Source organism: Schistocerca serialis, chromosome 1 (assembly GCF_023864345.2).
Source record: "Schistocerca serialis cubense isolate TAMUIC-IGC-003099 chromosome 1, iqSchSeri2.2, whole genome shotgun sequence".
NCBI lineage: Eukaryota > Metazoa > Arthropoda > Insecta > Orthoptera > Acrididae > Schistocerca > Schistocerca serialis.
The window spans coordinates 1,286,233,906-1,286,246,235 of record NC_064638.1 but is presented as its reverse complement, the minus strand read 5'-3'; the positions used below and the strand labels follow the sequence as shown (position 1 = coordinate 1,286,246,235).

Genomic DNA, 12,330 nt, shown 5'->3' with positions numbered 1-12,330 from the left:
CGGTTACACTATAAATCAGTCTAATCTAAAAGCCATAAATTCAACTAAATACCTAGGCATTACAATTACGAACAACTTAAATTGGAAGGAACACACAGAAAATGTTGTGGGGAAGGCTAACCAAAGACTGCGTTTTATTGGCAGGACACTTAGAAAATGTAACAGACCTACTACGGAGACTGCCTACTCTACTCTTGTCCGGCTCCTTTTAGAATACTGCTGCACAATGTGAAATCCTTACCAGATATGACTGACGGAGTACATCGAAAAAGTTCAAAGAGAGGCGGCACCTTTTGTATTATCGCGAAATGTGGAAGAGAGTGTCACAGAAATGATACAGGATTTGGGCTGGAAATCGTTAAAAGAAAGGGTTTTTCATTGCGACAGAATCTTCTCACGAAATTCTAATCACCAACTTCCTCCTCCGGATGCGAAAATATTTTGTTGACACTGAGCTACATAGGGAGGATCGATCACCACGATAAAATAAGGGAAATCAGAGCTCGTACGGAAAGATATAGGTGTTGATTCTTTCCGCGCGCTGTACGAGATTGGAATAATAGAGAATTGTGAAGGTGGTTCGATGAACCCTCTGCCAGGCACTTAAATGTGATTTGCAGAGTATCGATGTAGATGTAGACCCCATTTTTCAGCCCCGGTCACAATGTGATGCAGGAATACCTTTCGGTTTTGCCTCTGAAGCAACTGTTCACAAACACACAAACGCCGTTCAACGCCTCTTGGTTTCAGCTCACACGGGACCCAAGTTCCTTCTTTCTTAATCATGCCCATAGCCTTCAGACATTTTGAAATGGCTTGCTGTGTCACTCCCACTAATCGTGCCAGTTCTTCTTGAGTTTGACGCAAGTCTTCACTCAGCAATGTCTCCAATTCTGCATCTTCAAAAACATTCTCTCTTCCACCACTATGTTGGTTTACAATGTTAAAATCACCATTCTTGAAGCGTTGAAACGTCTCGTGCCACATTCTTACACTAATAGCATCCTTACCAAATGTACTTCAGAGCATTCTGCAAGACTCAGCCGCTGTTTTCTTCATATTGAAACAAAACAGTAACACCTCCCGCAATTGACGAAAATTAGGCTTGTAAACTGACATTTTCAATCAAGAACAACTTTATGATGCAGACACAGATCAACTAATGTTTTAATGAGGATATGTTGACCGAAGTCCAAGCTATCTTCCTGACGTCTGCGATCTATTTCTTTCAACCACTACTTACTGTTGTCGCCACCTATTGGCAAACGGCGAAAGCAAAGTTGTACTCCTTGTATTTTATACAAATTTTCATTACACACTAAACTAAATTTTCCAGTATCGAAATCAGTATAGACATTCCCTTACACAAAAACTCTGTACCTCTAATCACATCTGTGCTCAGGTCAGGAATTGCCAAAAATTTATATTCGAATTGCTGACCTGCAAATTCAGTAGTTAATAATACTTCTTGTTTAATGCTTCTAATACTTTTCCAGTGGCAGCTATAATCCTGATTCCTGAAATATGCATTATTATTACCCCTTCTCTGTTTTAATGTATGTTTAAAAAATTGTGAAATCCTATTTAATTCAGTAACACTCTCTACCAAGCATTTTACAGACATTCCTTGTGCATGAGCTAAACTGACAGGATGCCATATCTCACTGTTAGTTACCAGCATGTCTTCTTCACATAGCATATCCCAATTAATCTTTTCTTTAGCAAAAGTGTCATCCTGATCACCAAATTTATAGTCAAGTACCCCCCCCCCCCCCTTTTATCACTACTTTTACTTATATCATTTACCATTCCCTTCCTCATCATAAATCCAGATACTTACTCTTTCTCCCTTTCTTCATTACTACTTAGTATCTCACTATGTTCATCACTATTTGAACTACTACTTTGTTTCTCGGCTAATCAGCTGTTCTTTATTTTCATTGTTTGACCATAAAGCTACATTCGTGGTGTACAATAGTTGGCCTCCACACTTTAATCATTGTAATTTCTTCTGTCATTTCTATTTGGGATAACCATAATTACTTCCAAAATGTGCCCTACTCTCTCTGTTTGTTTACTTGGTGATCTCTCCTTGAGTGGTTTCTAGGTTCAAAATGCCTAGCGTGATTTCCTGCTGTTGATTTACTCTCTCTCTCTCTCTCTCTCTCTCTCTCTTTTTCTCTCTCTACATTTCCCATGTAGTTCAATCAATCATTGATATGACTCCTTGGAGCTCTAAAAACAGTTCTCTATGTTTGTTTTCTAATCCTATTATTATTGATGGTCTATCCAGCTCTTTATCTAAGTATTTAATTTTGTTATTCCAATACTGGCAACACCCTTTTCGGTATCAAATCTGTCACTAACCTAGAATTCACTCAGAATCCTTATGCATTCATCTTTAGGCAATATTCCTCTGGAAGAATAACTTAAATGTTTCCCATGAATTACAAGACTGTTTAATTTTTGGCTGTCCATCCGTAGTAAACTTCCTTTAAATTGCCTGTCACAGAAGAATTTTTTCTCTTCATCATTTCAGTTTCCAGACATATTATTAAATTTCGTAATAAAATCAAGTGGGTGTGCTTTATCATAGTTCAAAACTACAAACTTTTTTAAAGTTTGCAAAAGAAACTCCATTTGATAAAGTACATACTAAACTAGACTCTCACCTACCAACCGCCATGTCATCCTCAGCAAATACTAGATGTGGGTATGGAGGGGCATGTCATCAGCACATTGCTCTCTCAGCCATTGTCAATTTTCGTGACCAGAACCACCATTTCTCAGTCAAGCTTTTCAATTGGCCTTACAAGGGCTTAGAGCACCCCGCTTGCCAACAGTACTGAATAGACCTTGATGGTCACCCATCCAAATGCTAGCCAGTCCTGACAGTGTTTAACTTCAGCGATCAGATACACTATCACACTGAACTTCACTAACTTTTTTCTCAGTTTCAAAAACTTAGATTCTACATTTTCATTCATCTCATCCATTTTTTAGCTTCAATAGTTAATATTTTGTGCTTCTCTTCATTCCCCTAGTGTTTCAATTTTCTTATTTATTTCTACTTTGGTTTGTTCAGTTCGTGTCTCAAACTCATCCATATTTTCAGTACGCAATTCCGTAATACTATGTGGGTTTTCTGACAGAAATTAAAGAAGCTACCATCCTCTCTTCCCGATATTGTACAACGTTGTCTGTTTTAGCTTCACATTCTTCGCTGACGGTTTGTATTTTTACATCCATTTCTTTTGTCACTTTTCTAACTTCTTTTCAAAACAGTTTTCCACTGAGTTTGTCTTTCTGATCATGTTTGTAAGGTTAACATTAATTGCACCAACTTCTTTGTTCAATTTACTAAAGACACACTTAAACTTCCATTATTTCACTAGCATTTTTAATCATTTCTACTATTATCTTCTATGAATGCCCTAATATTGGCAAATGTAGAATTGTAAAACTACCACAGTAAACTGTCATAAGAAAGAGTAGACTGTGGTAGTTTTCATAGTAGCTTTGCTTTCGTAGTCATACCTGCTGTTACCTGTACATTAGGTGTGTTGGATATCTGTCAGTTATTATCTCATAACGATCACTTTCTTTACATATGCAGTCCTTGTTTCACTAGATTCCCTGAAAAACTGGAAGTGGTGAACTCTAGAAACTGAGTGAGGCCTCATATAAGCAAACAGTATTTATAGCAAAATTGAAATTGTAAATATTTAATTTTTATTCAAAAATTGTTGATTTGTAACACAAAACAGTGATGTTGTAGTATAAATAAAGAAAACAATACAGATTTATCATGTTGTTGTTGTGGTCTTCAGTCCTGAGACTGGTTTGATGCAGCTCTCCATGCTACTCTATCCTGTGCAAGCTTCTTAATCTCCCAGTACCTACTGCAACCTACATCCTCCTGAATCTGCTTAGTGTATTCATCTCTTGGTCTCCCTCTACGATTTTTATCCTCCACGCTGCCCTCCAATACTAAATTGGTGACCCCATGATGCCTCAGAATATGTCCTACCTACTGGTACTTTCTTCTAGTCAAGTTGTGTCACAAATTTCTCTTCTCCCCAATTCTATTCAATACCTCCTCATTAGTTATGTGATCTACCCATCTAATCTTCAGCATTCTTCTGTAGCACCACATTTCGAAAGCTTCTATTCTCTTCTTGTCCAAACTATTTATCGTCCATGTTTCACTTCCGTACATGGCTACACTCCATACAAATACTTTCAGAAATGACTTCCTGACACTTAAATCAATACTCGATGTTAACAAATTTCTCTTCTTCAGAAACGCTTTCCTTGCCATTGCCAGCCTACATTTTATATCCTCTCTACTTCGACCATCATCAGTTATTTTGCTCCCCAAATAGCAAAACTCCTTTACTACTTGAAGTGTCTCATTTCCTAATCTAATTCCCTCAGCATCACCCGATTTAATTCGACTACATTCCATTATCCTCGTTTTGCTTTTGTTGATGTTCATCTTATGTCCTCCTTTCAAGACACTGTCCGTTCCATTCAACTGCTCTTCCAAGTCCTTTGCTGTCTCTGACAGAATTACAATGTCATCGGCGAACCTCAAGGTTTTTATTTCTTCTCCATGGATTTTAATACCTACTCCGAATTTTTTATAGTGCTAGAAAACAATTTCCTCAGCAAAAAGGTACAATAAAAAAGCAAAACAAAAATATACCAGACATTGCTTCAATACTTCGTCAAACATACATAAAACATGTTCCTGTTACTTGGTAACAACTTTCGCATTTATCGGTAACAGGAAACTCTTGCCTTTGATCATAATGAAGAACGTTCTGTAGATTACAAAATAACAACAGTGTAATATGTTCGCGCACATAAACTGTACTTTGTAACTGTTTTTGTTGTGTGTTCAACTAATGTTTATTCTTATAAAATGCAATTTATGTTTTGTAAGGATATAAAATATACAATGGACTAACACTGAATGTTGTGCAGTTCTAATTATTTGCAAAACAATCAAGCAAAAAACAAAGAAGTCATTGGCTCCCTTTTTCTCTCCCACATATTCATTTGTGTTTCTTTCTCTACCAGTGCTTCCAATACTACTGGTAATCCTATTGTTTACTACATCATTTATGTAGTGTACCAAAACTACTGAACCGGGAGTGCAGCTTAACCAGATCTCATGGTCTACATATATTTTCTGTCTGCTTTGCTTTTGTTCATTAAATTCATTCTGGACATCTCTGTTTCCACTAATTCCTGCACCCCCCCCCCCCCCCCTCGCTTTCAATCTATTTAAAGCACACCATCTCCCACTTCTTTGTCACCCATCTTAATAAAACAATCACACACAGGAACAATAACACTTTACTTAAAGTTCCCGGTGCTGGTTACTGCTTCTGTTCCGTAACTACCAGATATCAAGTTCGTTTTATTTGCCGATGATACAAACATTGCAATAAATAGCAAATCAAGTGTAGTCTTAGAAAGATCAGCTAATAAAATATTTGTGGACATTAATCACTGGTTCCTAGGCAATTCCTTGTCACTAAACTTTGAAAAAACACACTACATGCAGTTCAGAACTTGTAAGGGGTGTCCCACGAGTATATGCCTAACATATGATGACAAGCATGTAGAAGAAGTTGGCAGTGTTAAATTCTTGGGATTACAGCTTGATAATAAATTCAACTGGGAAAAGCACACCACAGAACTGCTGAAGCGTCTTACCAAATCGCTATTTGCAATTTGAATTGTGTCAGACATAGGTGATATAAAAATGAAAAAGCTGGCATACTATGCTTACTTTCATTCCATAATGTCATATGGGATTATTTTTTGGGGTAATTCATCAAGCCAAGCTAAAGTTTTCCGGACACAAAAACTTGCAGTAAGAGTTATATGTGATGTGAACTCAAGAACATCCTGCAGAAGCTTGTGTAGGGAACTAGGGATACTAACTACTGCTTTCCAATATATGTATTCTTTAATGAAGTTTGTCATTAAAAATATATCACTTTTTCAAACCAACAGCTCAATTTATGGAAACAATGCTGGAAATAAGAAAAATCTTCAAAAGGATTTAAAGTCACTTTAAAATAGAGGGAAACATTCCACGCGGGAAAAATATATTTAAAAACAAAGATGATGTGACTTACCATATGAAAGGGCTGGCAGGTCGATAGATACACAAACACACTCAGCGGAAAGACTTACCTTAGGGGGAAAAAGGACAGGTATACACTCGCGCGCACACACACACACACACACACACACACACACATATCCATCCGCACATACACAGACACAAGCAGACATTTGTAAAGGCAAAGAGTTTGGGCAGAGATGTCAGTCGAGGCGGAAGTACAGAGGCAAAGATGTTGAAAGACAGGTGAGGTATGAGCGGCGGAAACTTGAAATTAGCGGAGGTTGAGGCCTGGCGGATAACGAGAAGAGAGGATATACTGAAGGGCAAGTTCCCATCTCCGGAGATCTGACAGGTTGGTGTTAGTGGGAAGTATCCAGATAACCCGGACGGTGTAACACAGTGCCGAGATGTGCTGGCCATGCACCAAGGCATGTTTAGCCACAGGGTGATCCTCATTACCAACAAACACTGTCTGCTTGTGTCCATTCATGCGTATGGACAGTTTGTTGCTGGTCATTCCCACATAGAAAGCTTCACAGTGTAGGCAGGTCAGTTGGTAAATCACGTGGGTGCTTTCACACGTGGCTCGGCTATTGATCGTGTACACCTTCCGGGTTACAGGACTGGAGTAGGTGGTTTATTACCTTATAAATAAATAAAACAAAACTTTATATATAAAAACAAAGATGAGGTGACTTACCGAACAAAAGCGCTGGCAGGTCGATAGACACACAAACAAACACAAACATACACACAAAATTCAAGCTTTCGCAACAAACTGTTGCCTCATCAGGAAAGAGGGAAGGAGAGGGGAAGACGAAAGGAAGTGGGTTTTAAGGGAGAGGGTAAGGAGTCATTCCAATCCCGGGAGCGGAAAGACTTACCTTAGGGGGAAAAAAGGACAGGTATACACTCGCACACACGCACATATCCATCCACACATACAGACACAAGCGGACATATTTAAATATGTCTGCTTGTGTCTGTATGTGTGGATGGATATGTGCGTGTGTGCGAGTGTATACCTGTCCTTTTTCCCCCCTAAGGTAAGTCTTTCCGCTCCCGGGATTGGAATGACTCCTTACCCTCTCCCTTAAAACCCACTTCCTTTCGTCTTCCCCTCTCCTTCCCTCTTTCCTGATGAGGCAACAGTTTGTTGCGAAAGCTTGAATTTTGTGTGTATGTTTGTGTTTGTTTGTGTGTCTATCGACCTGCCAGCGCTTTTGTTCGGTAAGTCACCTCATCTTTGTTTTTATATATAATTTTTCCCACGTGGAATGTTTCCTTCCATTGTATAAAACAAAACTTTTTATTTTAAATTCAATGCATTGGTATTTGTAAAGTGATTCTTTCATATAGTGTTCATTAAAAAATGACGATCACTCCACTTGGGACCTGTGGAATGGTGCATTAGCTTATTTGTTTGAGTTGTACATATTTGTCATGTATTGTTGTTTTTCTGACATGTTCTACATGCTGGAGGACCTCCTCACTACAGATGAATTGGAATGAAAGTAAATCTAATCTAATCTATCATCTTCTTGCTACTCCTGCTCATAACTCCCGTGCCAGCTCACCATGTTGTTCTTACTGTTGTGCTATACTGATTGGCTGATGTTTCATTGAAAATGAAAATGGCATCTGTCATCCTCGTCCTCTCATTGGTTGAAGAAAGTTGAATTCAGTAGTGTGACATCCATTTATTTTTTTTATTTGCAATAACCTATTCAGTCTGAGAACACTTTTTGTTGCTTGAAGTGTTTTTACTGTTCACTGCCCACTGGTTCGTAAATTTTGCCACATGTCAACTAATCTTACATGTGTGTTCTCACCTGGCGGCACCATATGCATTTGTGCCAATTCTGCTTTGTACATTAAGCCTTTGGAGTCCCAATTATTGAAGTCTAGTATAACTGCTGTAAACCGATTTCTAGAAATTGTGCTTTTGATGCACTCTACGCAGATTTTAAAGTAATTTAGCTTTTTCCACATTTATATCACCATCAACATTACAATGAATAGACCAAGTTTCAAATTAAGTAGTTGTTCACAGGTTGACACGTACTCACTCCTGTGAAACATTATGACAGTGGCAAATACAAAACAATACTGTCGTATAAAAGTCTCACAGGCAAACATCAGTATTGGCTTCAAATTACATTTTTAGTGAACACAGTAAGTTGCTTGGTGATAGATAATAAGTTGGTAAATGAGATTAATAATTCAAGGGGGTAATGAGATAACAGTACTGAGGAGACGTAGTGGTCCAGAGCAGTGGAGTAAGGAAAAATGGGATACATTGTTGCATGAGGTAGGTAACAGAGTTATTCCTGTCTTTCTGAGTGATTGTTGTCTTCATTTTTGTTTACTGATTCTGTCTTAAAATTACCTTAAAGTTACCTTATTATGTGACTGGAGAAATGATGGATGATATTTTCATGAAAGTATCTACAGTAAAGAAAATGTAACAAACTCATAGTTGTTTTAAAAGAATTATTTTTTCCTTCGTTTGGTTGATACCAAATTGGTTTGCTGTTTTGTGATACTGTTTGCTACATAGTGCAATGATTTCGTTTTTGAGCTGATAGCAGCAGTTGTCGTTATTATTTTTAAAATGGTTGTTAAATATGCTTGCTGTATGTGCTGTATCATGTGTAATATAGTCCATTGCCTTTTAAGTAAATCATCATCTTCCATAATACAGTGATGGAAAATTTCGTATCAAGCATAATCAGATGAGAGGAAAGACAGCCAGCTACAACGGAGATATTGAACAGTAGATTGCCATATAAATAAGGTGTTAGTGACTGTATTCCTACTATCGAATTTCTGATATTTGAAGTGTGCTTGGAGACTTTCCTCAGATGTGATAAATCTGTAATCACGTTTTCAAATCTATGTAACTCCCGTGAATAAATGGATGTCCAGTTTCCCTACCAATGTGAACATTGTTATAGTGTGTTTTATCACATGATTAATGCCACTTTCAGTTGCTCAGTACAGCTTATCATGCCCAAATATGTAATATTGTTCTGACTTTATTTCTCTATTTGTGAGGTGCATGTGTAGGGCAGCAGCATTAAGAGCTATTCAACAAAAGATGGTGAAAGAACTGATTATTATGATTATTTCTCAGAGATAATAAAAACATCTAATGGGTAGTATGGAGGCCTAGTTTTAAATTACTGATGATCAGAATTTGGTTTTAAATTTAACTAAAGAGGATTTTTTCTGGAGCACAACTTAAATGTGTTTAATTTTTGCTGGTACTAATAATTGTTTCTATTTCAACAGGCCACCATACAAAAATCCTCAGGGTGCAACACATTGCTTTGCTGAACTTAACAAGTTAAATGAACCAATAGATATGGAAGCATTGGTTAAGAATAAAGTACCATGCTTGTCTCCACTCTATCTCAACAATTACCTTGTTAACGATCCTCCACCAGATGCTGATTCATGTGTCCTTCCAGAATATAGCCGTATAATGCAACAGTTGGACAGATGATAGTTGTTGCTGCATTTCTGAGACCAACTGCTTTAGCTTTGATGTGATGTGGAGCTATTTATGACATATGACTATGTACAGTTTTTTAATAAATATGTGCATGTGTTGTTTTTATATATTTCTCTTAAAGTTGTAACTAGTTTACGATATCAGGACATGTGTATAGGACATTTGACATGGCAGTGCCATAACAAGAAAGGAAAAAAAGCCAAGCATTTTAATGTATGCATATTTTTTTAAATATATAGGAAAGTGTAAACTCATACTGAGACAAACAGTTCCTGGATAAAAAAAAAGTCCCATGTACACTGTATGTTTTAATTGTTGACAGTCTGTGTGTAAATAAAAAAATATCAGTTTGTTTCTGACTTTTTTGTCCCATCCACCCACACCTCCTCTGATGCCTACGCTTTTCATTTACAGTGAGTTACTGGGCTCTATTTGAATAATAATTTAGTCAGTACTTATCTTCAGGAGGTAAAATTCCCATACTGCTAATAAACAAATTTCAAAATACACGAATATATATTACCTCTGAGAACTATTAATTCCTTCCTTGAAGCTGCACTAAGCCACAGAATGGGTGCTTATGACCAAAGCTGTATCTCATAGGCTATGCAATGCATTCTCCCATGACAGCACATACCAGTAGATGCATCTCAGTGCTTGCTGGCAAATAGAATAATTGTTTAATGAATGAAGCTAGAAAATGCTATCAATAGATGCACACTGATGACATAGCATTTTCCATTGTAAAGTGTAGCTTTCATACTATCTATAAATATGAATAAAATATTTACAGTGAAATGGGAACAGAGAAGGGGTAGATAAGTGGAGGACAGGGACCAGCAAAGGTTGGGGTATGGGAACAAAGGATATGTTGTACAGATAGTTCCTACTTGCGCAGTTCACGAAAGCTAGTGCTGGTGTTGGTGGGAAGAATCCAGAAGACAGCATCTGTGAAGAACATCATTTCGAATGGCATGTAAAATAACTGTGTTATCCAGCTGTCTCCTGTCCACAGTTCGGCTGGACCACCCAGTTGCAGAAATTTTCGCACAGCACAATGTGCTGCACTGTATGGAAAGAATTTTAGGGAACTGTAGCACATTTATCAAGGACGTTGCATGTAGAACGAAAGTGTGACCCATTCTTGAGTGTTTGGGATCCCCATTATATTGAATTAAAGGAAAACGTAGAAGCAATTTAGAGGCATGCTGCTAGACTCGTTACTGGTAGGTTCAGTCAACATGCAGATATTACGGAGATGCTATGGGAATACCCGGGTGGGAGATTATCTCTTTGTGTAGCAGTAGTGAGAAAATTCAGAGAGCTGACATTTGAAGCTGGCTGCATGATTATTGTACTACCACCACTTACATTTCGTGTAAGAACCTTGAAGATAAGACAAATTTAAGCTTGTCTAGAAGCATTTAAGCTGTGGTTTCTCTCTCACTTCACTTGGAAGTGGAACAGGAAAGGAAATGATGTAGTGGTACAGAGTAACACACCACGCACCATACAGTGGGTTCTGGAATATGTATGTATGTAGAATAACTGTTTAACAGCATGCGCCATCTGAATTCTCCCCATCAACACCAGCTTTCCTGAATTGCACAGGTGAGAACTCTCCCAACAACATATCCATCATTCCTGTTATCGCTGCTGGGCCAAATCTTCGTGGTTCCTGTCTTCCACCTACCTATCCCCTTCCCTACTCACTCTACAGTACACACATGGCTTCTACCCTGCTGGTAGAAATGAATCTTCAGTGGTTCATCCCACTTTATGTACACTATACCATAGTTGATGGCCACTCATTTTACAATTTACAGTGTATCCTGTAAAATGAGGTGAACCCGATCAGGTGGTGTCAATCCAATCATTTACCAGTTGTTTCATGTTTGGATAACTGTGCGCAGCATTTTAACAATTACATTGCAGCTGACCATTGTCGTGAATTCTTGACTAACCTGTCAACAACAGTGGCATGTTGTCCATATTTGCAAAATATTTAGAGTAGATTTCCCGACTATGTTATAGTTCTGGGTGGAGATTTAATTTACCAGATATAGACTGGGAGACTCAAACATTTATAACGGGTGGCAGGGACAAAGAATCCAATGAAATTTTTTTAAGTGCATTATCTGAGAACTACCTTCAGCAGTTAAACAGAGAACTGACTTGTGGCGATAACATATTAGACCTTCTGGTGACAGATAGACCCGAACTATTTGAAACAGTTAACGCAGAACAGGGAATCAGTGATCATAAAATGATTACTGCACTGACGATTTCAGCCATAAATAGAAATATTAAAAAAGGTAGGAAGATTTTTCTGTTTAGCAAAAATTACAAAAGGCAGATTTCAGAGTACTTGACAGCTCAACACAAAAGCTTTATCTCAAGTACAGATAGTATTGAGGATCAGTGGAGAAAGTTCAAAACCATCGTATTTATGCATTAGATGAGTATGTGCCAAGCAAGATCATAAGTGATGGAAAAGAGCCACCGTGGTACAACAACTGAGTTAGAAAACTGCTACGGAAGCAAAGGGAACTTCACAGCAAACATAAACACAGCCAAAGCCTTGCAGACAAATAAAAATTACACGAAATGAAATGTAGTTAGAGGGGGGCTATGCGAGAGGCGTTCAATGAATTTGAAAATAAAGTTC

General features: G+C 37.9%; 1 protein-coding gene and 1 long non-coding RNA gene across 4 annotated transcripts in view; one reads left to right on the top strand and one right to left on the bottom strand.

The window, feature by feature from the left end:
* Positions 1–10,014, top strand: part of LOC126419648 (DNA topoisomerase 2-binding protein 1-A-like) — a 266,920-nt gene extending 256,906 nt beyond the window's left edge. For both annotated transcript variants that reach the window (XM_050086847.1, XM_050086840.1), the window contains exon 25: positions 9,440–10,014. In XM_050086847.1, coding sequence (XP_049942804.1) covers positions 9,440–9,653 — 214 coding nt within the window. In that variant the 3' untranslated portion in view covers positions 9,654–10,014. The remainder of the gene's footprint in view (positions 1–9,439) is intronic.
* The window catches only part of LOC126419687 (uncharacterized), a 181,863-nt gene that overhangs the window by 111,621 nt on the left and 57,912 nt on the right, over positions 1–12,330 (bottom strand). The window lies entirely within an intron of this gene.